A 26,292-nucleotide genomic window follows, 5' to 3' on the forward strand; every position below is an offset into this window, starting at 1 on the left:
TCTGCCATAAAGCCCAACTCTATGGAGCGTACGGCTTATTGTTGTCCTATGTACAGATACTCCAGTCTCTGCTGTGGAACTCTGCAGCTCCTCTAGGGTTACCTTAGGTCTCTATGCTGCCTCTCTGATTAATGCCCACTTTGCCCGGTCCGTGAGTTTTGGTGTGCGGCTGTCTCTTGGCAGGTTTGCTGTTGTGCCATGTTCTTTCCATTTGGTTATCATAGATTTGATGGTGCTCCTAGGGATCATCAAAGATTTGGATATTTTTTTATAACCCAACCCTGACTTGTACTTCTCAACAACATTGTCCCTACTTGTTTGGAGAGATCTTCATGGCAGTGTTTGGTTAGTGGTGCCTCTTGCTTAGCTGTTGCAACCCCTTTCAAAAAGGTGTGTATATGTAATGACAGATCATGTGACACTTAGATTACACGCAGGTGGACATCATTTCACTAATTATGTGACTTCCAAAGGTAAGTGGTTGCACCAGAGCTTTTTATGGGCTTCATAACAAAGGGGGTGAATACATACACACATGCCAATAATCCGTTTTTTATTTCTGAAAAATTGTTGTATGTATATATTTTTCTAATTTTACTTCACCAACCTAGACTATTGTGTTCTGATCCATCACATATAATTCAGAAGAAAAAAAAACATTGAACTAAAAGCTGTAATGTAACAAAATAGGTAAAAAGCCAAGGGGGTGAATACTTTTGCAAGGCACTGTATGTGAGCTTTGCCCAGTCCCCAAAAGAGCATCTTGCACTCATCAAACAAGTCTATCCTGTAACTGGATGTGCCTATTGAGCTGGAATTGGCGCCCCAAGCAAGTTCCTGTTGAACGCTTTTGGACTTTTTTACACATAGAACACTGGAATTTTTCATAGCGTCCCCAATTATGCCTTCGTGTCCCTAATTTAGCTGGAGGTTTTCTCCCTTTAGTTTTATGGCAATAATTGTTGACACCTGCTCTACATGGCTTCCGCCTTTGACTCACTATGGGTCAAAGGAATGGAGGTTAATATTCTACTGTTTATTGGTTTTTATGCTTGACTTGCTACATATTGGTTTTCCATATGCCTGCGCCATTCTAGACTGACTCTTGGGTCTGCCTCCCCGCCTCCGTCGGACCTCTTCATGCTGGCGGTGGTGTGAAGGCCCGCCCTTCTCTCTATATGTTACCTTTATACATTTGTATTTTATCATATGTGCCTGATTGGTTTCTAGGGTCATGCAGTGGACCTGGGGACACGGTGTTTAGAGCTGTGCCCCCCCCCCCCCTCCCAACTTCTTCCATAAAGAGATTGTTGTATACATTTATAGTTGATAGCCTGCTGGCCTATGCTGCTTCTCCTTTTTTTTTGGATCTTCTCTCTACCCACGGTGCACACCCCCTCTCCCCTTCCCTTCTCCCCTTCCCCCTCAAGCGATCCAAAGTGTTTCATCATCTTAAATCTCAATGGGTGGGTGTAATATGCCTACAGGAGACCAGGTTCGCCCAATCCTTCACTCCACGGTTTCTTTCCCCACATTATCCACAGTTTTATACTGCCTCGGCCACTGAAAAACATAGTGGTGTCTTGATTGCATTCAAACGCAAGCTTCCTTTCACTTGCACATTGGAGATTGCTGACCCCACGGGCCGATATCCACTCTTACAGTGGACTTTATGGGACCAATAGGTAACAATTGTCTCTTGCTACACACTTAACCAAATTCAACAAAGGTTGTCTCCCATCTCCCATCTTTGTAAGGTAGTCTCTCAGCACCAGAAGGGCCTGCTCCTTTTTATGGGTAACTCTAACATTGCCCTCAACTCAACTTTAGACAGACGTTACGCACAAGGGGCTACCCCCTCTCACGACCCATCCCAGGAGGCTCAGATGTGTGCAGTTCTGCAAACTTTTGGTTCAATAGATGTTTGGAGGGAGCTCCATCCCAAGGATCGTGACTTTACCTATTACTCCATCCCCCATGATAGCTTTTGCAGGATTTACCACGTTTTTATGCAGGTAGATCACCTTCCACTGGTTTGTTAAATCTCTATTCTTTCCTCACCATGGTCTGATCATGACCCCTTGGTTTTTCTTGTGTCTCTTTGAGGCCCCACTAAGCGCCCTTTTCAATGGCGAATTAATGAGTCCCTACTGTCCACCCAGGCCACGAGTCTACCGATCCAATCATTCATACAAACATATTTTCCTGACAATGTCGGCTCTGTCGCATCAGCTGTGTCCCTTTGGGAAGCCCAAAAGGCTACAGTTCGGGGTCATATTATTCAACTAGGGAGCGTCGCATCACAGAACTACATTCTCTTCTTTTGGCCGCAGATGCACTTTGGAAGGCACATCCCACTGCTACACATAGAAAGGCTCACGACACCTGGCGACAGAACTTGATCTTCTCTCCATCTCCCGAGTCATGAAGGCCCTACGATGGTCCAAGCACAAGTACTATATATGTGCAAATAAACCAGGACCTATGCTGGCCAAGAAACTGAATTTGGTAGGAAAACAGTACGAACCTGATCGATCGGCTCCGGACGAGAGCTGGGGGTCTTACCTCTAATCCTGAGCAAATCTTATCTGGTTTCCCTGAGTTCGTTTCCTCGCTTTATACTAAACCAGGTCCATTTCCCTTACAGCAAGAGGAGCAGTTCTTCCGGGAAACCTCTCTTTGCTCCCAAGTGGAGCACATGAAGCTCTAAACACGAGCATCTCGGAAGCTGAAGTTCTCTGGGCAATCAAGTCCCTGAAGCCCTCTTAGGCCCTGACGGATTTGCCCGGTCTTTTTTTTAAAGATATTTTTATTGAGTTTTTGATAAACCAACATACAAAAGAAGACTTTGGTTATTCATACTAGTGCATAAACAGGTACACTTGAACATTCAATAAACAGATATCAATTGACATGCCCCTTGTGGCTTTTAAGTGCAAGATTACGAGAAATGACCAACATATAATTCTCCAGTTTTAAAAGGCAACCAGATGTGGTGAAATGCATGGCATAACCAAGAATAGTATATAACAATGTATCTACCCTGGGGTAAGGGTTAGAGGGCTAGCTATCCATCTGCCCCATATTTTTTTAAACGTGTTGGTTCTTTTCGGAATCTCAAACGTGAGTTTATATAATGGTAAAGAATCATTAATCAATTTTAACCAAAGGGATTTTTGAGGTGTCTGTAATCCTTTCCATAACAATAAAATGGACTTCTTCGCGAAGAAGTACAAAATGCGGATAAGTCTCTTAGCATGGGAGGATATAGGCAGGTCACCAAATATGCCCAGGAGGCGGTTTTTGAGGTTTATGTTTGGGAGACCTACTGCTGACAAAATGAAGGAACCCATCTCCACCCAGAAGTCCTGGACCACTGGACACGACCAAAAACAGTGTCGGAAGTCTGCATTTTGACCACATCCTCTAAAACAGTCAGCTGTGGGAGACAACCCCATTCTATGTAACCTAGCAGGGGTAAGGTGGGATAGATGAAAGATTTTAATATGTATAATATGGTCCCAGGAAGATATCACTGAGGACTTGTTTGTGTCACTGAATTCTAACCAGTCATCTTCTGTAAAGGGGATGTCCATAGAAGTCCATTTCGTCTGGGCCATTCAGAATCCAGGGTTACAATCAGTCGTGAGGGCAGCATAATATGTGGAGATAAGCTTAGTAGGGTCAGGGTGTCTTAGCATTTTCTCTAACGGATGTATGGTGATAGGATTGTCTAGAGAGCCAAATTGAGCATGAACGGCATGATGGAGTTGGTAATAAAAAAACAAGTAGGAGCGTGGCAAGTCAAAAGCAAAAATGCACAATTGTTGAAAAGATTTAAATCCCTGTGTTACATATAGGTGACATAGGTATTTGATTCCCTTGGAGTACCAACGTTGTGGAATAGGTAGGAAGTACAGTTCTTTCAAGTTGGGATTGAACCACAGAGGATTATTTGGGGAGGCCGACCATGAGTCTTTAGAAATTTTTGAGACGATCAACTGAAATAGGGAAAGTGAGATATCTAACATAGACATGCTCGGACGAGCCAGGACACGACTTCTGTATATAATATTATGGAGGGTCTCTAGAGAGGAGGCAATAGCTCCCTCAGTGGTGGTACAGGCGTTCGCTGCAACCGGGTGCAGCCAGTCATGAATGTGGACCAGTTGGGAAGCCAAATAGTACAAATAGAAGTTAGGAAACGCCAATCCTGCCAGATGAGTCGGCACCCTAGGGGGCTTACCATTCCATAGGAACGCCGTACAGATTGTTTCTATCTGCCTAAAGATGGATTTGGGGATTTTACAAGAGGAGTTGACTAGAACATATAATAACTTAGGTAAATATATAATTTTAAGGGTATTAGCCCTTCCCATGAGGTCCAGAGGTAGGTCCATCCATTGCTTAGTTTGTATTTGTAGCTGGGTTAATAGGGGACACAGGTTATTAATAATATAAGAGGACAAGGGTAACTGCATTATAACCCCCAGGTATCTGAAAGAGGACATAACTTTCAATCTGGAGTCCGGGTGAACCTGCAGAGTTCCATCAGGGTCCAAAGGAAAAAGATTACATTTGTCCCAGTTCACCCAGAATCCAAAGTAGTCACCAAAGATGTTAATCTCAGATAGCAACGTTTTAGCGAGTCATGGGTGTCAGCCAAGTAGACCAAGGGGTCATCTGCGTATAGGGAAACTCGCTCCTTTATGGTGGCAATAGGGAGGCCCTTAATTAATGGGGAGCAACGAATGCGCACAGCCAGAGCGAATAGGAGGGTTGACAACCGACAGCCCTCACTAGTGCCCCTAGTAATGGGAAAAGCATCAGTAATATGAGCATTAACTTGTATACAGGCCAATGGGGAGAAGTAAAGGAGTCTTATCCATGCTATAATGCGGGGGCCAAAGCCATACCACTGTAATACTTGGTTCTTATTCCAGTAATCAACAATACCTTTCCTGCATTCCCCCTGTACCACTTCATCCTGCAGCCAGTTGGAATTCAGGCGCCATATAGTCAGGCCCGAACTTGGAAGAAGATGAAGATCCACAGACAGGGGGGCATTGTCACACCTGGGTAAGTATGACACAGCAGAGACAATTGGGAGAGTGTCCCGTGTAACAAATGCCAGATCTAATCAAGACATAGTGTGGAAAGAATCCGAATGGCAGGAGTACTGGCCTATATCTGGGTGTTTCCAACGCCATATCTCAGTGAGTCCGTGGACCTGGGCCCAGTTAGTAAAGGATGTAAAGTATCTACCACCACCCCCCAAGCGGTCCATGGTCGGGTTCATTACAGCATTAAAGTTTCCCACATAAAGCAGAGGGCCTGGGTTCCTGGATAAAAGCATAAGTGACAATTTGGTTAGCACATCTGCGGAAAATGGAGGGGGGATATAAACATTCACCAAGGTGAGCGTCACAGTGGCAATTTGTATTATAAGCACAATATACCTTCCATCAGGATCTGATTGAATTTGCAATATCTCCGCAGAGAGAGATTTTGCCAGCAAAATAGAGACCCCTCTAGAGTATTTCGTATGGGTAGCATGACAGGACTGAGCTAACCATGGCCGCTTAAGGGCCCTCAATTTTGAACCAGTAAGATGCGTTTCTTTGAGGCAGATGATGTGGGGAGGATATTTTTTCAAAATTGAGAACACCAGTGACCGCTTCAATGTTCAAGGATCCAGATTCTCCAGGACTTTACTATAAGACATTCCCTGTGTTGTTAGCGCCTCACCTTGCTAACTATTTCAACAATTTAAAGCAAGGCTCCTTGCCCTCTCCTGATGCTTTAAGGGCCCATATCTCAATGGTTCCAAAAAAGCCAGAGGATGCCAGTGAACCTCAGGCCTTTAGACCAATATCACTTCTGAATGACGACCTGAAGATCCTAGGTAGAATCATGAGCGCACACATCAACCCATTTATAGGTCACTTGATCCACAGGGATCAGGTGGGTTTCGTCCCAGGGAGCCAGGCTGGTGATAATGTCCGTAAAGTGGTTCATCCCTTTCATCTTTTGTAACATTGGGAAATTCCTGGCTTCCTTCTTTCTTTAGATATTTACAAAGCCTTTGATACCTTGTCGTGGGAATAGCTGCAATTTGTGGTCTCTCGTTGGATTTTTGGGGAAGCCTTGCTGGCCTGGATTCAGGCTTTATGCTCGGCCCCTACTGCTGCAGTCAAATATGCTGGGTACTTTTCTGCACCCTTTTCTATCCATAGGGGCACGAGGCAGGGGTGCCCCCTTTCCCCAGCTTTGTTCATTTTGGCCTTGGAACCTTTAGCACTCGCACTTTGCGCAGACCGGGACATGACTGGAATTCCCTATGCAGACCATGAGTTCAAGTTAAGCCTCTTTGCTGATGACGCTTTTCTGACCTTGACTAACCCCCTTACTACTCTCCCCAACCTGTTACGCCTCTTGACACATTTCTCGTCCATTTTGGGCCTCCGTATTAACTTAGAGAAATCGGTGACTCTAAATGTCTCCCTAGATCCTGACCTGGTCGCACGCCTGCAGTCCCATTACCCTTTTCGATGGACAACTACGTACATTACATAGTAGGTGAGGTTGACAAAAGACACAAGTCCATCAAATCCAACCTATGTGTGTGATTATATGTCAGTATTACATTGTATATCCCTGTATGTTGCGGTCGTTCAGGTGCTTATCTAACAGTTTTTTTAAACTATCGATGCTACCCGCTGAGACCACCGCCTGTGGAAGGGAATTCCACATCCTTGCCGCTCTTATGCCCCGTACACACGGTCGGATTTTCCGATGGAAAATGTCCGATCGGAGCGTGTTGTCGGAAATTCCGACCGTGTGTGGGCTCCATCGGACATTTTCCATCGGATTTTCCGACACACAAAGTTGGAGAGCAGGAGATAAAATTTTCCGTTGTCGGAAATTCCGATCGTGTGTACATAAATGCGACGGACAAAGTGCCACGCATGCTCAGAATAAATAAAGAGATGAAAGCTATTGGCCACTGCCCCGTTTATAGTCCCGACGTACGTGTTTTACGTCACCGCGTTCAGAACGATCGGATTTTCCGACAACTTTGTGTGACCGTGTGTATGCAAGACAAGTTTGAGCCAACATCCGTCGGAAAAAATCCTAGGATTTTGTTGTCGGAATGTCCGAACAAAGTCCGACCGTGTGTACGCCCTATTACAGTAAAGAGCCCTCTACATAGTTTAAGGTTAAACCTCTCTTCTTCTCATTTTAATGAGTGGCCACGTGTCTTGTCAAACTCCCTTCCGCGAAAATGTTTTATCCCTATTGTGGGGTCACTAGTACAGTATTTATAAATCAAAATCATATCCCCTCTCAACCCTCTTTTCTCCAGAGAGAATAAGTTCAGTGCTCGCAACCTTTCCTCATAACTAATATCCTCCAGACCCTTTATTAGCTTAGTTGCCCTTCTTTGGCCCTTGCTCTTCGCTCCATTTCCAGTACATCATTCCTGAGGACTGGTGCCCAGAACTGGACAGCATACTCTAGGTGCGGCCGGACCAGATTTTTGTAGAGCGGGAGAATTATCGTTTTATCTCTGGAGTTGATCCCCTTTTTAATGCATGCCAATATTCTGTTTGCTTTGTTAGCAGCAGCTTGGCATTGCATGCCATTGCTGAGCCTATCATCTACTAGGACCCCCAAAAGGTTCTCCCCCCAGTGTATAGATTGCATTCATATTTTTGCCACCCAAATACATTATTTTACATTTTTCTACATTGAACCTTATTTGCCATGTAGTTGCCCACCCCATTAATTTGTTCAGATCTTTTTGCAAGGTTTCCACATCCTGCGGAGAAGTTATTGCCCTGCTTAGCTTAGTACAGAGATTGAACTGTTTACCCCATCCTCCAGGTTATTTATGAACAAAATAAATAGGACTAGTCTCAGCACAGAACCCTGGGGGAACCCACTACCCACCTCTGACCAATCCGAGCAATCCCCATTTATCACCACCCTCAGAACTCGCCCTTGTAGTCGGTTTTCAATCCATGTACTCACCCTATGGTCCATGCCAACGGACCTTATTTTGTACAGTAAACATTTATGGGGAACTGTGTCAAATGCTTTTTGCAAAATCCAGATACACCATGTCTATGGGCCTTCCTTTATCTAGATGGCAACTCACCCCCTCATAGAAGGTTAAAAGATTGGTTTGGCAAGAACGATTCTTCATGAATCCATTCTGATTACTGCTAATGATACCGTTCTCATTACTAAAGTCTTGTATATAGTCCCTTATCATCCCCTCCAAGAGCTTGCATACTATCAATGTTAGGCTGTAATTCCCAGGGATGCATTTTGGGCCCTTTTAAATATTGGTGCTACACTGGCTTTTCTCCAATCACCTGAAAATCTGGGAGTTCGGCTGACCCCCACTTACACCTCACTGTTCTCAGCTAATTACTACCCCCTGCGTCGATCCTTGACTGCCCTTATGCAGACGTGGCAATTTCAGCACCTGTCCTGGATAGGCCAAATCTACTCTGTAAAAATGACAGTCTTACCAAAACTCTTATACTTTTTCTGCACCTTACCAGTACGGGTCCCTTCACATTTTCTCCACCTGCTTCAGAGCAGGATTATGCGCTTTTTATCTGGGCTAATAAACGCTCTAGAATTTCTAAGGCTACCCTTTTTATACATAGATTACAAGGAGGCTTGGGGGTTCCCCATGTCTCTAAGTACTACCTGGCAGCCCAGAATTAACACTACTCCATGATCCCTCCAATGTCCCCCTATGGGTGCTTCTGGAGCTACCCAATTGTGCCCCTCTTTCTATCCAAGCGCTTCTATGGCTTCCCCAGAAACTTCGGCCGACATCATTGAGCTCTCTCATGCTACATAGCTTAAAATTGTGGGACTCGGTACAGTACTCGAGTTACCTTATGTCCCCCTTCCTGCCCTTGCTGCCTATTACTAATAACCCATTGTTCCCCCCTGGTCTTAAACAGCCTCAGGCCTTTGGTGGTGGACCTCTTAGGACCTTACCCAGGTACGCCACCTGTTGAACACACGTACTCAGCCAATGTGGTCTGCATTCTGTGCACCCTATGACGCTCCCCAGTCAGAATTCTTTCGTTTTCTCCAGATCCAACACTGGATAGCTACGCTCCTGCGTACCTCTTTCTACCAGTTTCAAACAACCACTTTCAAACACATTTGTTTACATGCCCCAGGTTCCCTGGGCCCTATCTCCACTCTTTACGCAGCTTTGAATGGCCGACCATCTCTCACCTCATTCTTCTATGTGTCCCAGTGGGAATGAGATCTGGATACTGGGATCGATCCAGCGGATTGGAGCAAGGCCTGGACTTCTGTAGCTAAATGTTCATTCAATACTACCATTTTAGAGGCAGCATACAAAGTGCTGTTGTGGTGGTATTGGGTTCCAGCACGTATTGTCCATGATCTGGGTACCGGGATTTATCCAGCAGATTGGAGCAAGGCCTAGACTTTTGTAGTTAAATGTTCATTCAATACTGCCATTTTTGAGGCAGCGCACAAAGTGCTGTTGTGGTGGTACTGGGTTCCAGCATGTATTGCCCATACCAACCCGACCTTTGGTGATCGCTGCTTCCGGGGATGTGGCCATGGTGTGCCTGCCAGGCTTAATGGGTTTCTGGTCCAGAGTGTTTTGGTCTTCTGTATTCTTTGTTCCATCTGAATGTCCGTAAAGCGGCTAAATTTGCACTATTACATTGCCCTATCCCGGGTTTGTTTGCTCGTCAGCAGCATTAGAAGAAGACCACAGTACCCTTTCAGGCAGTGAAAAACCACTTGGCGACCATGATGGTCAATGAACAAATGTCTAGTATACTTAAAGACATGCATGCCAAGTTCCTTAAAGTTTGGGAACCACGGCTGGCTTATGTCTTCCCGGAACTCCCTCTGGCTAGTATAGGTCGGCTCTGACTGGTTTCCTGGGTGATCCCGGGTCCCCTTCTCCTTCCTCTCTCTTCCCCCTACCCCATTTCTTCTTTTTCTCCCCCTCTCTTTCTTATTTTTCTCGGTTTTCCTTTTCTTTTGCTGGGCTCTTAGCCCTTGTCAATTGCCAACAGATGCCCAGAACGATTTTAATGCAGAGTTAATGCAAGTTTGTCCTGGTTATTTTTTGCACTTAATGGGGTCATCCCAAAATACGTATATTGCACTCAGGATTTTAGTGACAGTTTAGACAGGAGGTATCCCCCCTCTTTTTTGTCTCCTGTGCGCCAGTTATAGCCCCTGCGTGGGCAGTCTAGGTGCCCTTGACATTGCTGTATGTTTTAATACTATTTCTGCAATAAAAATTATTGAACCAGAAAAATTACCCCACAGGAGACAAGACTAAAAATGTGCCCCCAGTTTATTAATGGATAAGTGGGAGGAGGATTTTATCTATGCCCAGCAGAAACCAGAGGTGGGCCTATGGGCCAGGTATATGGATGACATCCTTCTCCTTTGGGATGGTGGTCTCCAATCTTTAGAATCATATTTGAAGTCTTTGAATAGTAATGAAAGGGGCATTGTTTTGAATTATGAGGCCAAATCAGAAAGAAATTCATTTTTTGGATTTAAAAATTTTGGTTGCAGAGGGTAGACTTGTTACCTCTACTTTTTTAGACTAATGGATCACAATTTATACATTCCGGTCGACAGCGGTCACTACCAACCATGGTTAAAAAGAGTTTCCCAGTAACCGTTTATGCATCTAAGGTGTAATTGCACCCGGTTAGAAGATTCTGAGATTCAGACTAATGTTCTCAAAGAGGGTATGATGCCACTTGCCTGGAAAATACTATTCATTTGGTTCAACAATTGGACCGCAATTCCCTTCTGACAGAGAAATCTAAAAGATGTTGATGGGGGAGATAGATTTGGATTAGCTTTTGTTACTTCCTTTTCTTCACAGCAGAATGTTATTAGGAGAATTATGGGTAAACTCTGGCATATATTACAAATGAAGGAGTGTTAGGTCCACTTATACCTACTAAACCCTGGGTTATTTATAGACTGGTTCCCTCTCAGCAACATCCAGGACATTTTCTATTAGACCCTTCATCACATGTACCCACCACTCATGTAGTGTACATGCTTCAGTGCCCGTGTGGCCTGCAGTATGTGGGCAGGACCACAAGAGCACTGCGTGGTCAACTAAATTAACACATCAACGATATTAGGAAGGGTTTCAAAAGCCATAGTGTTCCCCAACATTATAGGGAAGTCCATAACAAAGATCCTTCTGAAACAGTTTTTTTTTGGGGGTAGCCATAGATTTATTGCCCCCCCCCCACTGAAGGGAGAGTGCTAGTAAGAGGGAGACTTCTAAATTGGAGACAAAATTAGGTTTTATACAGCATCATTTTTAGGTTTATTTGATATACTGATATTTTCGAATTTTGGTCCCTTTAAGCCTTTATGCGGTATTTATGCCCCACAGACTATTATTGCTTATTATTAATTTTTCTCTTGTTTTGTTTTTTCGTTATTTTTAATGCATCCTTAGGTCGTTATTATTATTATTACATTTGTTTTTTAACCATATTATTACATACTGATTGTTTCCCCGTCTTCAGTTAACCTGCATTATATTTTTATCCCATTAGAGGGAGTTTGACCATTTTCTGAGTGGGCGATATCACTTTTTTTCTATTTCAGATTGTTCACGATTTTATTATTGAAATTGAGGCTTGGTTTCCATACTTGAACTGCTCCCCAATGTGGCTTGGATAATATGGGATGTTCTATGCAGCATAGGTGAGAGCGAGGCCTGATTGCATCTCGTTATTGTATATAAGACGATGATGTACCCCGATAGAAGTCCTTGGCGAAAAAACACATAGGGAAGAGCGACGTGCTTGCGTCATCACAAAACGGAAGTGACAGTAAACTTCATCTTTGTTAGCCGGGATGTTGATTGCGCAATTCTTTTTTAACTCTGTGAATGATATTCTTAAGATTTCATAAAACTTTTAAAAGGGTTTTACACTATTTGGTTTGTATGCTTTCCTTTCATGCCAGTTATCAATGTTTGGGAAATGGCCTGGAGTTCCTAGAGTGCCACCTAGGTCCATGGATGGTTTGGAGGACTACATGTTAACCAGCTCTTTTGACCATTCTTTCATTAATTTTTCATTAAAAAGTCACAGTTTTTTGGTAAGAGCATACCCAATTCCCATTGGTGGTGGTCTTTCCCCTAGGAGGTGACAGTTTATTCTCTGCCCTGCTACTGTTTCTGAAGCAGAAGTGTGACTTTTTCACATTCTAGAAGATTTTCTCTCACATACAAGTTTATACTTAAGGACTATATTTGTGTTTGAGTTTTTTCACTTAAAGAATTTACTTATTTATTAGTGCAGCACTTCATGTATGGACATTTTAATAAAAAATATTTACCTACCTGCTCACAGTCTTCTACTGAATGCACACTAAAATGCGCATTCCCAGCTCATCCCAGCTGTGCTGGAATGACAGACTACCATGCACATGCGTGGGATGATGTCCTTCCCTAACCAGCCAATCAAGAGGTTGTAAACCCGGCACCCGGAAGTAGCCGGGGGGAGGGAAGAGGACACCCATCAGCAAGGGATTTAACTGCACCATCACTGGAATGAGGTGGTATTTCTGTGAGGCATTTCTGCATTAACTCACTGGAAATGCAGTGCAGCTGGAAAGCATGACAAATTCATCAAAAAGCTTCATTTCATTTGCTTTTTGCTCTGAAGCCAATATACAATATCTTTACCTTTAGGGCACCTTCACACTGGTGTGTGCATTATTACAAGTGTCTGGCAGCATACCCCAAAGGCACGCAAAATTATGCGCAAGCAGCATTTTCGGCAACAACACATGGGGAATTGTACTGATGGTGCTTTGGGTTGCCATGCTAAATTAATAGCTCTGGAATGAACAAAGTAACAAGTTACTATGTATTGTCATGCAAAGGTGTGGAGCCGGCCTTAAAGTGATACTAATGTCTAGTTTTTTTGTGTTTAATAATAATAAACATACCATACGTACCTACGCTGTACAGTTGTTTTGCACAGAGCAGGCCAGATCCTACTCCTCTCAGGTCCCTCTTCGGTGCTCCTGGCCCCTCCCTCCTGCCCCCACAGCAAGCAGCTTGCTATGGGGGCACCCAAACCAAGCCGCAGCTTTGTGTGTCTATTCAGACATGGAGCCGCAGCTAGACCCCGTCCCCTCTCTACTCATTGGCTCACTGACTTGGATTGACAGCAGTGGAAGCCAATGGCACTCTGCTGCTGTCTAAACCAATCAGGAGAGAGAGTCTCGGGCAGCTGAGTCTATCCTGCAACATTGCTGGATCGAGATGGGCTCAGGTAAGTTTTAGAGGGGCTGCTGCTTACAGAAGAATTTTTATCCTAATGCATAGAATGTATTAAGATAAAAAACCTTCTGCCTTTGCAATCACTTTAAAGTGTTACTAAAGTCAAATTTGTTTTTTAAATTAAAATAACAAACATGTTATACTCACCTGCTCTCTGCAGTGGTACTGCACAGAGCGGTCCCAATCTTCCTACTCTCGGGTCCTCCGGCAGCCATCCTGGTTCATCCGCTTCTTCATGTATCCCCATAGCAAGCCGCTTGCTATAGAAGCACACAGTGTCTGTGTCAGGGCATGGATTTCAACCGGGAACCTCTGCTGTGTCAGGCAATGTCTCTTCTTGCTCAGCTATCTGGAATGCTGGACAGTTCCTGGGACAATTCCTTGAATGATACTGATTTTGGGGGGTGGGCAGAGCATAAGGGGTGTCAACACCTTAAAACAACCCCCCCCCCCCATGCCTATAGTAAAAAGAATCAATTTTTCAAAACAAAGAAAAAAAACACCACTTGTGGATGAATTGCAAAGGGTGTCCATACTTTTGCCTAAACCACACATTATATTATTTTTCCCACTATGTTCGATTCAGCGAATATATTAAAATTGTACAATTTACAGAAACAGGTCAAGTTCAAGTTTGTCAACATTTCATCAAATTAAGTAACACTAACCTTCTCAATATTTAATTGATGGTTCTTCAATCTTTCCAGATCTGTTGGAATAACTACTTTAGTAAACTTCAGCACAGCACTTTCAAGGCGACGATATGGCACTTTTTGTTCACTTTCCATTTTACACAGGGGTGGAATTACTTTTTCTTTAAAATTTCGCCTGCAGAATAGTATTTCAAAAGTATTAGCATGGGGTGTCCAATCCTATACCATCTAAAAATAACACAGTAATTGGGAAAGTATGTAGTACAATGTAAATCAGGAGCCTAAGCAAGTAGGAAACAAGTAAACACATCTGCAAACCTAATCATTTACTGAACAGGGAATTCTGTTACAGTATCAGCATAGTTAAACTAAATAACTGTTATTTAAACAAGGACCTTCATGATTTTTTTTTTTTATTTCATTACCACAGGGGACCAAGTGCATAAAGAACTTAGTCCTGTTCTAATGTATATATGTACAGCCTTAGGTCTGAGCTGTGATGGAGATATACTGTATATCCACTCCTCAAAGAGTATATTAGCATATAGCAAAAAGAGGGTCTGCTGGTGAAGCAGTGTGACCATTCATAACCTACACAACTGTATATAATTGTCCAACAAGTCTTGTACCTATAATATTTACCTAAACACCTTTGTCGTCGTCCCCCCCCCCACTGTGCAGGAATGGCAGCCTACCTACACCAAATTTGTTTCACTGTAGTTCTGTTGTAAACCCAAGCCACTGTACACCTATAGAAACCAAAAAGGCTAAGCAGTATGGTGCTGGAAATAGGAAATGCTAGGCGACCAACATTTCTTTTGAATTGGTTTTGTATTCAGCACCTGTAGTTGTGTGGAAGTATAGGGGTACTACTGGGCATTAGGTCATCAAGGACACTGTCTGTGCTAGTACCAACTAGTGGTGGTAGTAGTAGTGACAAGTTATATGGTTATGAGGCTTGTAAAGAACTGTCCACACTGTATATAAAAAAAAAAAAAAAGTGGTTGTACCACTGACCAAAACATGTTATCCATTTGCAGACCAGGCCTATTCTGAAACATTTTGTTTACAAGTAAAAAATCTAATTTTTTTTTTTTTTGCTAGAAAATTACTTAGAACCCCCAAACATTATATATATGTTTTTTAGCAGAGGCCTTAGAGCAGTATTTCCAAAGTCCGGCCCGTGGTCTGGTTTTATATGGCCCCACTTGCAATTTGCTTTTATCACTTTTGTGGCCCCCAAGCTTCACACAGGGTAAGGATGAGCTCGGTTCCGTTGGGAAGCTGACAGTGTGCAGCGCCAACAACAGACACCAAGTCATTTCCCGGTCCACAGCTGCAGAGCTCTCAGTGTCTCAGTGTCTGTGATTGGCGGCGATGACTGGCTGCGGCGCTGCACGCTGTCAGCGTCCTAGTGGGCTCGAGCACATCGACTTGCGAACACGCCCCAGTTCATCCTTGCAGTGAGAGGCGCTCGGGGTTTTAGAGATATATAAAGAGAATATATAAATATATATAATAATTTAAAAAACAGAGCTCATCCTTGCCCTGATCAAAGCTTGGGGGCCACAGAAGAGATAAGGGCAAATTACAAGTGGGGTCCAGAGAGAATATAAAATGTTTTTAAAAAAAATAGCTCATCCTTGCTCTGATCTGAGCCTGGGGGACACAGAAGTGATAAAGGCTATATTTCTCAGGGGATAAAGAAGAGAAAATAAATATTTTGTAAAAACTGAGCTCATCCTTACCCTGAGCGGAGCTCTGGGATTTGTTGGGGGCCAAAGAGGAGATATATATATATCCAAATAACAGCTCATCTTCAGACTCTTCACCACACACAGCCACAAAGGTAGGAGAATTCTTGTTGGGCAGTCTATTAGCGTATCGGACGAACACACTTAGACTAAAACCTCTGGCACTGTGCTCACATGATCCCTTCCCCTTCTGGTCAATTTCTAAAATGGCGACTGTAAACAAGAGAAGGAAAGTTGACAGTGAGGGCCGCCGCTTCCAGGACAAGTGGAATATTTCTTCACTGAAATACGGAATCACTGTGGTTTGTCTGATATGCCAAGAGACTGTGGCTGTTTATAATTTAATGTCAAGAGACACTACCAGTCGCGACATAGCCTTGTATATAACAGGGCGCGACCACAGTGAAAAGTTGAAGCAACTTGAAGCTGTTTTAATGTCACAACAGCTTTTTTTTACAAGAGCCCGTGAGGCAAATGAAAATGCCAAAAAGGCGAGCTATGAGGCGGCAACATTAATTGCTAAAAATTGCAAATCTTTTACTTTATCAAAGAATGTGTTATGAAAATGGTTGAGAATATCTGTCCCAAGAAGAAGCAAGAGTTTGCCAACATTTGCTTGGCTCGTAAAATTGTAGCACGGAGAATTGAAAAGATTTCATCAGGTATTAAGAGACAGTTGACATCCAAAGGAGTGTATTTTGACTTCTTTTCAATAGCCTGTGATGAAAGCACGGACCTGACACTGCTCAGTTGCTGATTTTTATGAGAGGAGTGGACGATGAAATGAATGTGACTGAAGAGCACCTCCAATGCCTTACGGACCAAACAAGAAGAAAAGATTTATTTGTTTCTGTTTGTTCCACTATACAGGACATGAAACTGCCTTGGAACAAACTTACTAGGATTTTTACTGATGGGGCACCTGCCATGGCTGGTGAACAAAGTGGATTAGCAACCCTAATCTGTAACAAGGTGATCAAAAAAAGGAGGCAAAGATATTAAACTCCATTGTATCATTCATCAACAAGTTCTCTGTGCTAAACATCTCAAATATGACCATGTTATGAAACCGGTGGTCAAGACTATTATTTTTATTCGCTCTAAAGCCCTGTGCCACCGCCAGTTTAAACAGTTTCTACTGGACATCCAGGATGAATACGAAGATATATCACAATGATGTAAGATGACTGAGTCGGGGGTCTGCACTGCAGTGTTTATACTCTCTCAGAAAGGTAATCTGTGAATTCTTGGAAACAAAGAGACAACCGATACGAGAACTATCTGATCCGATTTGGCTGGCTAATTTGGGGTTTCTAGTTGACATAACAAAGCATCTGAATGTACTGAACACGAGTCTTCAAGGGAAAGATGCAGAGGTAAACCAGCTTTATTCACACCTCAAAGCCTTTGGAACAAAGCTGCAAGTTTTCAGAAGGCAGGTGTCATAAACACAGCCCAATACCATACATTTTTCAGTGTTACAGGAAATAATGAACAGTTTTCCACAGGACAATAACAGTGCGCAAAAATCACATCTCTGGCTGCGGAGTTTAAACGGCGCTTTAAAGATTTTGCAGCTATTGAAAAGGAGATCAGCCTTTTCTCCTCTCCATTCACTCTTGACCCTGATGATGCTCCAGCTCAGCTGCAGCTCAAGCTCATTGAGCTGCACTGTGACAGCGAGTTATGCAGTCGTCACCAACAGCTCTCTCTTGTGAACTTTTACCGCCAACTGGATAAGAGCCGGTTTCAAGAGATTCAAACATTGGCTAAGAAAATGCTGAGCTTGTTTGGCTCAACATATATGTGTGAGAAGACATTCTCTGCTATAAACTTTAACAAGAACCTCGTGAGGACAAGACTCTCACCTGTGTGACATTTTGACATCAAAACCACTGCCTTTGACCCAGACCTAGCCTATATGCTGCAGTCCAGATCTCAGTTTCACTCTTCACATTAGTGCAGGCAAGTTTTATTTTTCAATTGAGATGGCTATATTGTAAAATCTCAGTTAATATCAGTTGGTTTAAATTAGTTATGAATATATTTGGACACAAGATGTATACTTGGTGTTATGTTCCTGTTCATATTTTTTGAACTTAAAAGTTGACAGACAACCTTTATTATAATATGTAATGTACTTTGCAATGTTCCTGACATATATTTCAGCTTCCTGGATTTTTTTTTCATCTGGCCTTCAGATATGAAAGGTAGAGTGATTTAACACCTGTCTGGATTTGTCATCCATTTGACGAAATGAAAAGTATGCCATTTGCAATAAATTCTTTTTTTAAAATATATTTTTTATTAAATACAAACATTGGGAGAAATCCCAATATTACAACAGAGATGTACATGTCATTGAATATTCAGTACAATGTATTTGACAACATAAAGCGTGTTGCATCCAGATCCTTCTTAACGGTCTCAAACATGAGATTGGATGCTATGGATATGTGTAACATATACTCAGATATATCAGCTGACATGGAAATTTCATTGAGGGACAGGATCCCTCCCATATCTTTTTTATTAAAAGTAGAGAATCAGTAGATAGCAAGACAAAAAGAGAAGAGTGGGGAGAACGGGGGGGGGGGGGGGGGGAGAGGAGGGACAGAGGCAGGGGGAAGACTAGGTAGGGCACTGCTGTTTCCAATAAAGGGGTATACATGCCTTGGCTGCATTCAATAGATGTCGTATTAGCAATTTTTTGTAGATTTTGGCCGAGATCTTTGATAGATGTAGCAGGAAGAAAGACGCATCTTCTGGGATAATATATTCTGTGAATCTTTGTGTTATGCGACATACGTCTCTCCAAAAGTTCTCCAATTTAGGGCAGGACCAAAAAATGTGTAACAATGAGCCCTCATCTTCCTCACAACGCCAGCAGCAGTCTGAGGTATTCGGGAAACATTTGTGGAGTCCAGTGGGTGTAAGATACCACCTAGAGAATATTTTGAAATTTGTTTCCTGAATTTTAGTGCACAGGGATGATTTGATGACAAAAGTGATGATGTGTTGTTTTTGAGTCGCTGAGAATTTGCGATTAAGGTCTGCCTCTCATCTTTCCAGGCATAGGAGGAGTGGTTGTTTAGGGGGAGAGTTTAGTACATTGTAGAGAGTGTGTGGGATATCGGTCCGGACTCCACGCAGTATTCTTCAAAAGTCGTCAATGAGCGGGTAAAAGTGTGTGGGTCAGGAATGGAATGTAGGAAATGGTTCAGTTGTGCTGCCCTCCAAAAAGGGAGGCAGTATCTACCTGTCATGTCCGTCAGTTCCGCAAGCGACAGCCAACGACTCAACGTAACAAACCCGAAGGCCTGATCACATCCCAGGTCTCTCAAGTTTGCATACTCTGCAGAGTGCAGACCAGGCGTAAAATTCAGATGACCGAGCATCAGATAGAGCGGCGAGTTACCTGTTGTCAGGAGCGTTTGCATGGTTATGTGGGTGCTGTGTCTTAGCGTAGTCCCTATCAATGGATGGGACTTCAGTCTCGAAGGTAGGGAGTTGTAGCACCATAACGCACTTTTTAGGGGAATGACAGTCCGGGACTGTTCTATTTGCGTCCAGAGTTTGTGTGCTGTATTCTGTCTTTGTCCAATACCCTGCTCAAGTGAGAGACCTGGTAGTATTGTCGAATGTCTGGTACCGCAAGACCCCCGTTATGTTTCGGTAGTGACATTTGAGCTTGGCTTAATCGGGGTTGTTTTTGAGCCCAGATAAAGCGGGTAAAGAGGGTTTGTACCTGTTTAAAGAAGGAGGCAGGGATCTGTATGGGGAGGGCCTGAAATAGGTACAGAAATTTTGGGGAGGATGCACATTTTTACTAGGTTATATCTGCCAAACCAAGAGTGTAGTCCTTTATGCCAATTTTCCAAAAGGGAGCTGGTCTTGGTTAGCAGGGGTGGAAAGTTGAGGGTATATGTGCACGCTATGTCAGATGGGATATATGTTCCTAGATATTTGAGAGCGGATCTCGTCCATTTAAAATGGAAGTTTGATTGCAAGGTTAGTAAGGAGTGGGGGGGGGGAACGCAACGCCCATCGCCTCCGACTTGGAGACATTTTTTTTTAAAGTTTGAGATGGAACCATATGTGTTGAATTCCTTCAGAAGGTTAGGTAAAGAGATCATGGGATTCATCAGGGAAAAGAGTAAATCGTCGGCGTATGCAGATATTTTACACTGAGATTCTCCAACTGTAAGTCCTTGTATGTCTGGGTTCAGTCTAATTTTACACAAGAACGGTTCCAGGGAAAGGGCAAAAAGGAGGGGCGACAATGGGCACCCCTGCCTAATGCTGTTTCCAATGGGGCAAGGTTCTGATAGCAGGCCATTCACTTTCACCTGTACCATCAGGATTGCATAAATCCTGCTTATCCAGCCAAGCATCCTTTCACCCACCCCAATATGATGGAGAACTGAGAACATAAAGTTCCAGTTCACCCGGTCAAAAGCTTTTTCGGCATCTGTACTTACAAATACAGTAGGGGTCTTTTTAGTGTTTGCCATGTAGATGAGATTTAGCACCTTAATGGTGTTGTCTCTTGCCTCTCTAGTGGGAATAAAGCCCACCTGGTCTAGATGTATCAAGGACTGGAGATGTTGTGCCAAACGGGTGGCAACAATTTTTGTGAACAGCTTCAGGTCAATATTTAATAGGGATATAGGCCTGTAGCTCTTTCCCCTCTTTGTGGATCAGAGTGATGTGGGCTTTTAGGGTGTCCCTTGGGAGTAGAGCCCCTGTGCCCACTGCGTTAAAAAATGTCACCATCCAAGGGCCAATGAGCGGGAGGAGGGTTTTGTAATATTGGTCGGTATAACCGTCAGGTCCAAGGGCCATGCCTGGTTTCATGGTTCCGATGGCAAGCTGGAGCTCCTCTAAAGTGATTGGGTAGTCTAGATCATCTTGAACTTCTGTGGGTATTTGGGAAAATGTTATATACGCGTCAATATCCGCTTGTAGGGAGTCCCTGTTCGGTAGGTTGTACAGTGAGTGATAGAAGTCCCTAAATTCTCGTGATATGTGTTTCGGTAATGTAGCTTTTCGACCATCTGGGGATATAATTTGGGGAATGTAGGCTGCTGATTTTTGTTCCTTAAGTGATCTGGCTAATAGCTTCCCACGTTTATTTCCTGATTTGTAGTTAATTTTTTGGCATATTTGCAGCGCTGCCTAGGCTCTATAGTGTAGTAGGTCTGTGATTTGTTTACGTAGTAATCCCAATACCCTTTCTAGTTCAGGTGTAGGGGTACGTTTGTGTCTGGATTCCTCTGAGGCAAGTGTGTCAAGCAGTTTGGATTATTGTACGTCACGTTCCCTCTTAAAGAAAAAAGAGAAAGGTCTAGTGTACCCAGTAACACACTTCGATCCCTATAACATATAGTAAAACGAAGGATTCGCCCTGGGATTTTAAATGAAGTGGGTACCGTTTCCGTCAGTAAACATAACAGTAGTAAATACAGTATATGGTTTATTCAAGTAAAATTGTTTATATGCATAGATAACACCAACAGTTGCCAAAAAAAGGATATATAAACAAGAAATATTGGTACATGGATGTAATAGCAGTCATAGTACACGGGCATAATACTACCCGACTAGTTTCGCGAGATCCAGCTCGCTCTTCAGGGGTGGATGTGTGTAACATTGTACCACTGAGCTTGACCATGGCTACAGGTGTAGGGCTCCAAGATAGCGGCAGCAGGTGCCTCACCAGGGAGCTGAGGGGGCAAAGTCAAATGGGACCCCACCAGATCTGTGTGTGTATTGTACTGCACCAAGCACAAAACTTGTCCCATCACCCCCCCCCATTGTCATCTGTCACCCAACAGTCACCACAGTCACCCCATAAAGTGCACCTGTCACATAAGAGACTGCCATCAGTGACCGTCAGCGGTGCACCTGTCACCCATCACCTATCAGTGACCGTCAGCCACCACCCGTCACCCATCAGTGACCGTCGGCCGTCACCCATCAGTGACCGTCAGCCGTCACCCATCAGAGACCGTCAGCCGTCACCCATCAGAGACCATCACCCGTCACCCATCAGTGACCGTCAGCCATTACCCGTCACCCATCAGTGATCGTCAGCCATTACCCGTCACCCATCAGTGACCGTCAGCCGTCACCCATCAGAGACCGTCAGCCGTCACCCATCAGTGACCGTCAGCCGTCACCCATCAGAGACCGTCAGCCGTCACCCATCAGAGACCGTCAGCCGTCACCCATCAGAGACCGTCAGCCGTCACCCATCAGAGACCGTCAGCCGTCACCCATCAGAGACCGTCAGCCGTCACCCATCAGAGACCGTCAGCCGTCAACCATCACCCGTCACCCATCAGTGACCGTCAGCCATCACCCATCAGTGACCGTCAGCCGTCACCCATCAGTGACCGTCAGCCGTCACCCATCAGTGACCGTCAGCCGTCACCCATCAGAGACCGTCAGCCGTCACCCATCAGAGACCGTCAGCCGTCACCCATCAGAGACCGTCAGCCGTCACCCATCAGAGACCATCACCCGTCACCCATCAGTGACCGTCAGCCATTACCCGTCACCCATCAGTGATCGTCAGCCATTACCCGTCACCCATCAGTGACCGTCAGCCGTCACCCATCAGAGACCGTCAGCCGTCACCCATCAGAGACCGTCAGCCGTCACCCATCAGAGACCGTCAGCCGTCACCCATCAGAGACCGTCAGCCGTCACCCATCAGAGACCGTCAGCCGTCAATTATCACCCGTCACCCATCAGTGACCGTCAGCCATTACCCGTCACCCATCAGAGACCGTCAGCCGTCACCCGTCAGAGACCGTCAGCCGTCACCCGTCAGAGACCGTCAGCCGTCACCCGTCAGAGACCGTCAGCCGTCACCCGTCAGAGACCGTCAGCCGTCACCCATCAGTGACCGTCAGCCATTACCCGTCACCCATCAGTGACCGTCAGCCGTCACCCATCAGTGACCGTCAGCCGTCACCCATCAGAGACCGTCAGCCGTCACCCATCAGAGACCGTCAGCCGTCAACCATCACCCGTCACCCATCAGTGACCGTCAGCCATCACCCATCAGTGACCGTCAGCCGTCACCCATCAGTGACCGTCAGCCGTCACCCATCAGTGACCGTCAGCCGTCACCCATCAGAGACCGTCAGCCGTCACCCATCAGAGACCGTCAGCCGTCACCCATCAGAGACCGTCAGCCGTCACCCATCAGAGACCATCACCCGTCACCCATCAGTGACCGTCAGCCATTACCCGTCACCCATCAGTGATCGTCAGCCATTACCCGTCACCCATCAGTGACCGTCAGCCGTCACCCATCAGAGACCGTCAGCCGTCACCCATCAGAGACCGTCAGCCGTCACCCATCAGAGACCGTCAGCCGTCACCCATCAGAGACCGTCAGCCGTCACCCATCAGAGACCGTCAGCCGTCAATTATCACCCGTCACCCATCAGTGACCGTCAGCCATTACCCGTCACCCATCAGAGACCGTCAGCCGTCACCCGTCAGAGACCGTCAGCCGTCACCCGTCAGAGACCGTCAGCCGTCACCCGTCAGAGACCGTCAGCCGTCACCCGTCAGAGACCGTCAGCCGTCACCCATCAGTGACCGTCAGCCGTCACCCATCAGTGACCGTCAGCCGTCACCCATCAGAGACCATCAGCCGTCACCCATCAGAGACCGTCAGCCATCACCCATCAGTGACCGTCAGCCATTACCCGTCACCCATCAGTGATCGTCAGCCATTACCCGTCACCCATCAGTGACCGTCAGCCGTCACCCATCAGAGACCGTCAGCCGTCACCCATCAGAGACCGTCAGCCGTCACCCATCAGTGACCGTCAGCCATTACCCGTCACCCATCGGTGATCGTCAGCCATTACCCGTCACCCATCAGTGACCGCCAGCCGTCGCCCATCAGAGACCGTCAGCCGTCACCCATCAGTGACCGTCAGCCGTCACCCATCAGTGACCGTCAGCCGTCACCCATCAGTGACCGTCAGCCGTCACCCATCAGTGACCGTCAGCCATTACCCGTCACCCATCAGTGATCGTCAGCCATTACCCGTCACCCATCAGTGACCGTCAGCCGTCACCCATCAGAGACCGTCAGCCGTCACCCATCAGAGACCGTCAGCCGTCACCCATCAGTGACCGTCAGCCATTACCCGTCACCCATCAGTGATCGTCAGCCATTACCCGTCACCCATCAGTGATCGTCAGCCATTACCCGTCACCCATCAGTGACCGTCAGCCGTCACCCATCAGAGACCGTCAGCCGTCACCTATCAGAGACCGTCAGCCGTCACCCATCACCCGTCACCCATCAGTGACCGCAGCCATTACCCGTCACCCATCAGTGATCGTCAGCCATTACCCGTCACCCATCAGTGACCGTCAGCCGTCACCCATCAGTGACCGTCAGCCGTCACCCATCAGTGACCGTCAGCCGTCACCCGTCAGCCATCACACATCAGTGATGTCAGCCATTACCTGTCACCCATACCCGTCACCCATCAGTGACATCAGCCATTACCCGTCACCCATCAGTGACGTCAGCCATTACCCGTCACCCATCACCTGCCACCCATCTCACAGCCCATCAGTGACCGTCACCTGTCACACAGCCATCAGAGTCATGTCCAAAAGAGTTTACAACAGTGAGGAGGCATTCCAGATCCTCTCCATGACTGATGAGAGCAACGGGGAGTTCTCATCAGATTCCAATTCTGATTCCAAATCAAATTCGGCATTTGAACCGAATAGTGAATTGGCAAATGATTCGAAGGAAGAATGGGTCCCTCCTAAAAGGGCACGGCACTCTGGAAACCAGGATTATATTCCAAGGCCCAGTACCACCACTGCCACCAGCAATAGGCCCCAAGAACAAATTCCCAGGCCCAGCGCTGCCGCCAGCGATATGCCCAGGGAACAAATGCCCAGTACCAGCGCTGCCACCGGCGATAGGCCCCAGGAACAAATGCCCAGACACAGTACCAATACTGCCACATCACGCCTGAGTACCAGCACAGGAAATTCAAATCCCCCAACTACTGGAGTGTCACATCCCCCATGAGCCAGGGCCTCTACATATATGCCAGATGGTCTTGCCAACCCAACATGGCTGCCATCCGACTTGGGATGACCAATTATTCCCCCTTTCACAGCACAGCCAGGTGTGCAGGCCAACACCCAAAATTTCTCAGAGATTAATTGCTTTCATCTGTTTTTGCCCAACACTTTGCTGCAATTCATTGTGGACCAGACAAATTTGTATGCCCAGCAGTATATTGCCAACAACCCCCAATCATGTGCCCATCCGTTTGAGTGGAGAGATCTGAATTTGGAGGAGTTCAAATTGTTTATGGGCCTCACCTTAAACATGGGGCTTCCAAAAAAAAAAAAATTAAAGGACATGCCTATTGGTCCACCAATAATGCTGTAATGACCAGGTCCCGATACTAAATGATAATGCGCTTTCTTCATTTTAGCGACAACACCCATTGCCCTCTCCGCAATCATCCAAATTATGACAAATTATATAAACTTCGCCCAGTGATAAATTTCTTTTCCCAACAATTTGCAGAACTCTATGTCCCTGATCAGAATATATGTGTCGATGAGTCCCTGGTACCCTTTTCAGGCCGGCTAGGAATAAAGCAATATATTCCTAGCAAAAGGGCCAGATACGGAGTAAAATTATACAAGCTCTGTGAGAGAGCCACGGGATAATTGTATGCGTTCCACATATATGAAGGAAAAGATTCCCAGCTCCAGCCCCCTGAGTGCCCGGCCTACATGGGCACAACTGGAAAGATTGTATGGGACTTGGCATACTCACTTCTGAACAAAGGATATCACATATACCTTGACAATTTCTACACTGGCCTGCCCCTTTTTAAACACCTATACACTGCAAAAACCCTGGCCTGCGGAACCTCCAGAAAAAATAGGAAGGGCTTCCCACAATCTCTAGCAAACAAAAAGCTGTGAGCGGGGAAAGAACAGCATTGAGATGCAACAAACTGCTGGCCTTGAGGTGGAAGGATAAAAGGGACCTGCACATGATGTCCACCATCCATGACGACACTACAATTGAGGTTCAAAGAAGACGAGGTCCCATTGAAAAGCCAGTATGTGTCCAAGATTATAATCTCTACATGGGGGGTGTGGATTTCAATGATCAAATGATTCAGCCCTATTTGTCGATAAGGAGGTCCCGATTCTGGTACAAGAAGGTAACAATTTATCTCATCCATTTGGCCGTTTATAATTCCTGCGTAGTCTACACCAAATCCACAGAAAGCCCCGCCCACTTCCTACAATTCATAGAAGAAGTTGTTACGTTTCTCATCCATCAACAAAGGCCCCCCCAGAAAACCTTCGCTCTGAGGCTGTTTGCTGACTTCATGAGCGCCACTTCCCCTTCAAAATTCCACCATCTGAAGCAGGCCGAAGAGAGCAAAAAAAAAAAGTTGCATGTGCACCAAAAGAGGATTTCGAAAAAGATACC

General features: G+C 45.3%; 1 protein-coding gene across 3 annotated transcripts in view; it reads right to left on the bottom strand.

Annotated features, from left to right (window-relative positions):
• STX17 (syntaxin 17) overlaps window positions 1–26,292 on the bottom strand; it is a 252,011-nt gene that overhangs the window by 190,463 nt on the left and 35,256 nt on the right. For all 3 annotated transcript variants that reach the window (XM_073630647.1, XM_073630645.1, XM_073630646.1), the window contains one exon: window positions 14,032–14,191. In XM_073630647.1, the coding sequence (XP_073486748.1) occupies window positions 14,032–14,151 (120 nt within the window). In that variant the 5' untranslated portion in view covers window positions 14,152–14,191. The remainder of the gene's footprint in view (window positions 1–14,031; window positions 14,192–26,292) is intronic.

Source organism: Aquarana catesbeiana, linkage group LG05 (assembly GCF_042186555.1).
Source record: "Aquarana catesbeiana isolate 2022-GZ linkage group LG05, ASM4218655v1, whole genome shotgun sequence".
In the NCBI taxonomy this organism is placed as follows: domain Eukaryota; kingdom Metazoa; phylum Chordata; class Amphibia; order Anura; family Ranidae; genus Aquarana; species Aquarana catesbeiana.